The 975-nt window shown below is 69.7% G+C and overlaps 1 protein-coding gene across 1 annotated transcript in view; it reads left to right on the forward strand.

Moving 5' to 3' along the window:
* SDK2 (sidekick cell adhesion molecule 2) overlaps window positions 1–975 on the forward strand; it is a 54858-nt gene that overhangs the window by 46623 nt on the left and 7260 nt on the right. The window contains exons 30-33 of the mRNA XM_017730777.1: window positions 2–114; window positions 294–397; window positions 519–589; window positions 711–846. Coding sequence (XP_017586266.1) covers window positions 2–114; window positions 294–397; window positions 519–589; window positions 711–846 — 424 coding nt within the window. The remainder of the gene's footprint in view (window position 1; window positions 115–293; window positions 398–518; window positions 590–710; window positions 847–975) is intronic.

The following is a 975-nucleotide window of genomic DNA, read 5'->3' on the forward strand; positions in this document are numbered from 1 at the left end:
CGGCCTCTCCCCCGTGCGCTACTACACCGTGCAGAGCCGCGAGCTGCCCGACGGCGACTGGGCTCTGCACTCCGCCCCCGTGAGCCACAACGCCACCGCCTTCGTCGTGGACAGGTGAGGGGCGGGGGACACGGTGGGTGATGATGCTTTGGGTGGTTTCCCTGTGCCTCAGTTTCCCCATCTCGGGAGAAGTGCTGGTACAAGGCTGGGAAGCGATGGCCCGGAGGGAGGGAGGGTGGCTCGGGGGGTCACCCGCTGGCTGCTCCGTCCCCATCCCGCTCCGCTCCCTGCAGGCTGAAACCCTTCACCTCCTACAAGTTCCGTGTGAAGGCCACGAACGACATCGGGGACAGCGAGTACAGCGAGGAGTCGGAGTCGCTCACCACCCTGCAGGCGGGTCAGCACCTCCTGGGGCAGGGACAGGGCCTACCCCCGTGCCCAGGCAATTCCTCCCGTGCCCAGGGCACCCCCACGCCCTGGGCATCTCCGGAGCCTCACCGCCCTCTTCTCCCCCACAGCCCCCGAGGAGGCTCCCACCATCCTCTCCATCACCCCCCACACCACCACGTCGGTGCTCATCCGCTGGCAGGTACCGTCCCCTCCGCCCTGCCCTGGCAGGTGGCACCGAGGCGTACTGGGTGGCACCTCGGGGTGCCAGGGAACCCTGGATCAGAGCAACCCCTGACTGCCTTCCCTCCCTCCCCTTGCAGCCCCCGGCTGAGGACAAGATCAACGGGATCCTGCTGGGATTCCGGCTGCGGTACCGGGAGCTGGTGTATGACAGCCTGCGGGGCTTCTCCCTGCGCGGCATCGGCCACCCCGGCGCCAGCTGGGCCGAGCTCACCCGTGAGTGCCCATGGCTCCCCCCGACCCTGGGGACGGGGGCTGGGGTGACCTGGGGGTGACAGGGCCCTTGCAGGGGAGCCCTGGCCCGCCTTGGGGTGAGGGCTGTGTTGGGGTGGGGGGCTCGGAGGC

This window comes from Corvus brachyrhynchos, unplaced genomic scaffold (genome assembly GCF_000691975.1).
Source record: "Corvus brachyrhynchos isolate BGI_N302 unplaced genomic scaffold, ASM69197v1 scaffold340, whole genome shotgun sequence".
NCBI lineage: Eukaryota > Metazoa > Chordata > Aves > Passeriformes > Corvidae > Corvus > Corvus brachyrhynchos.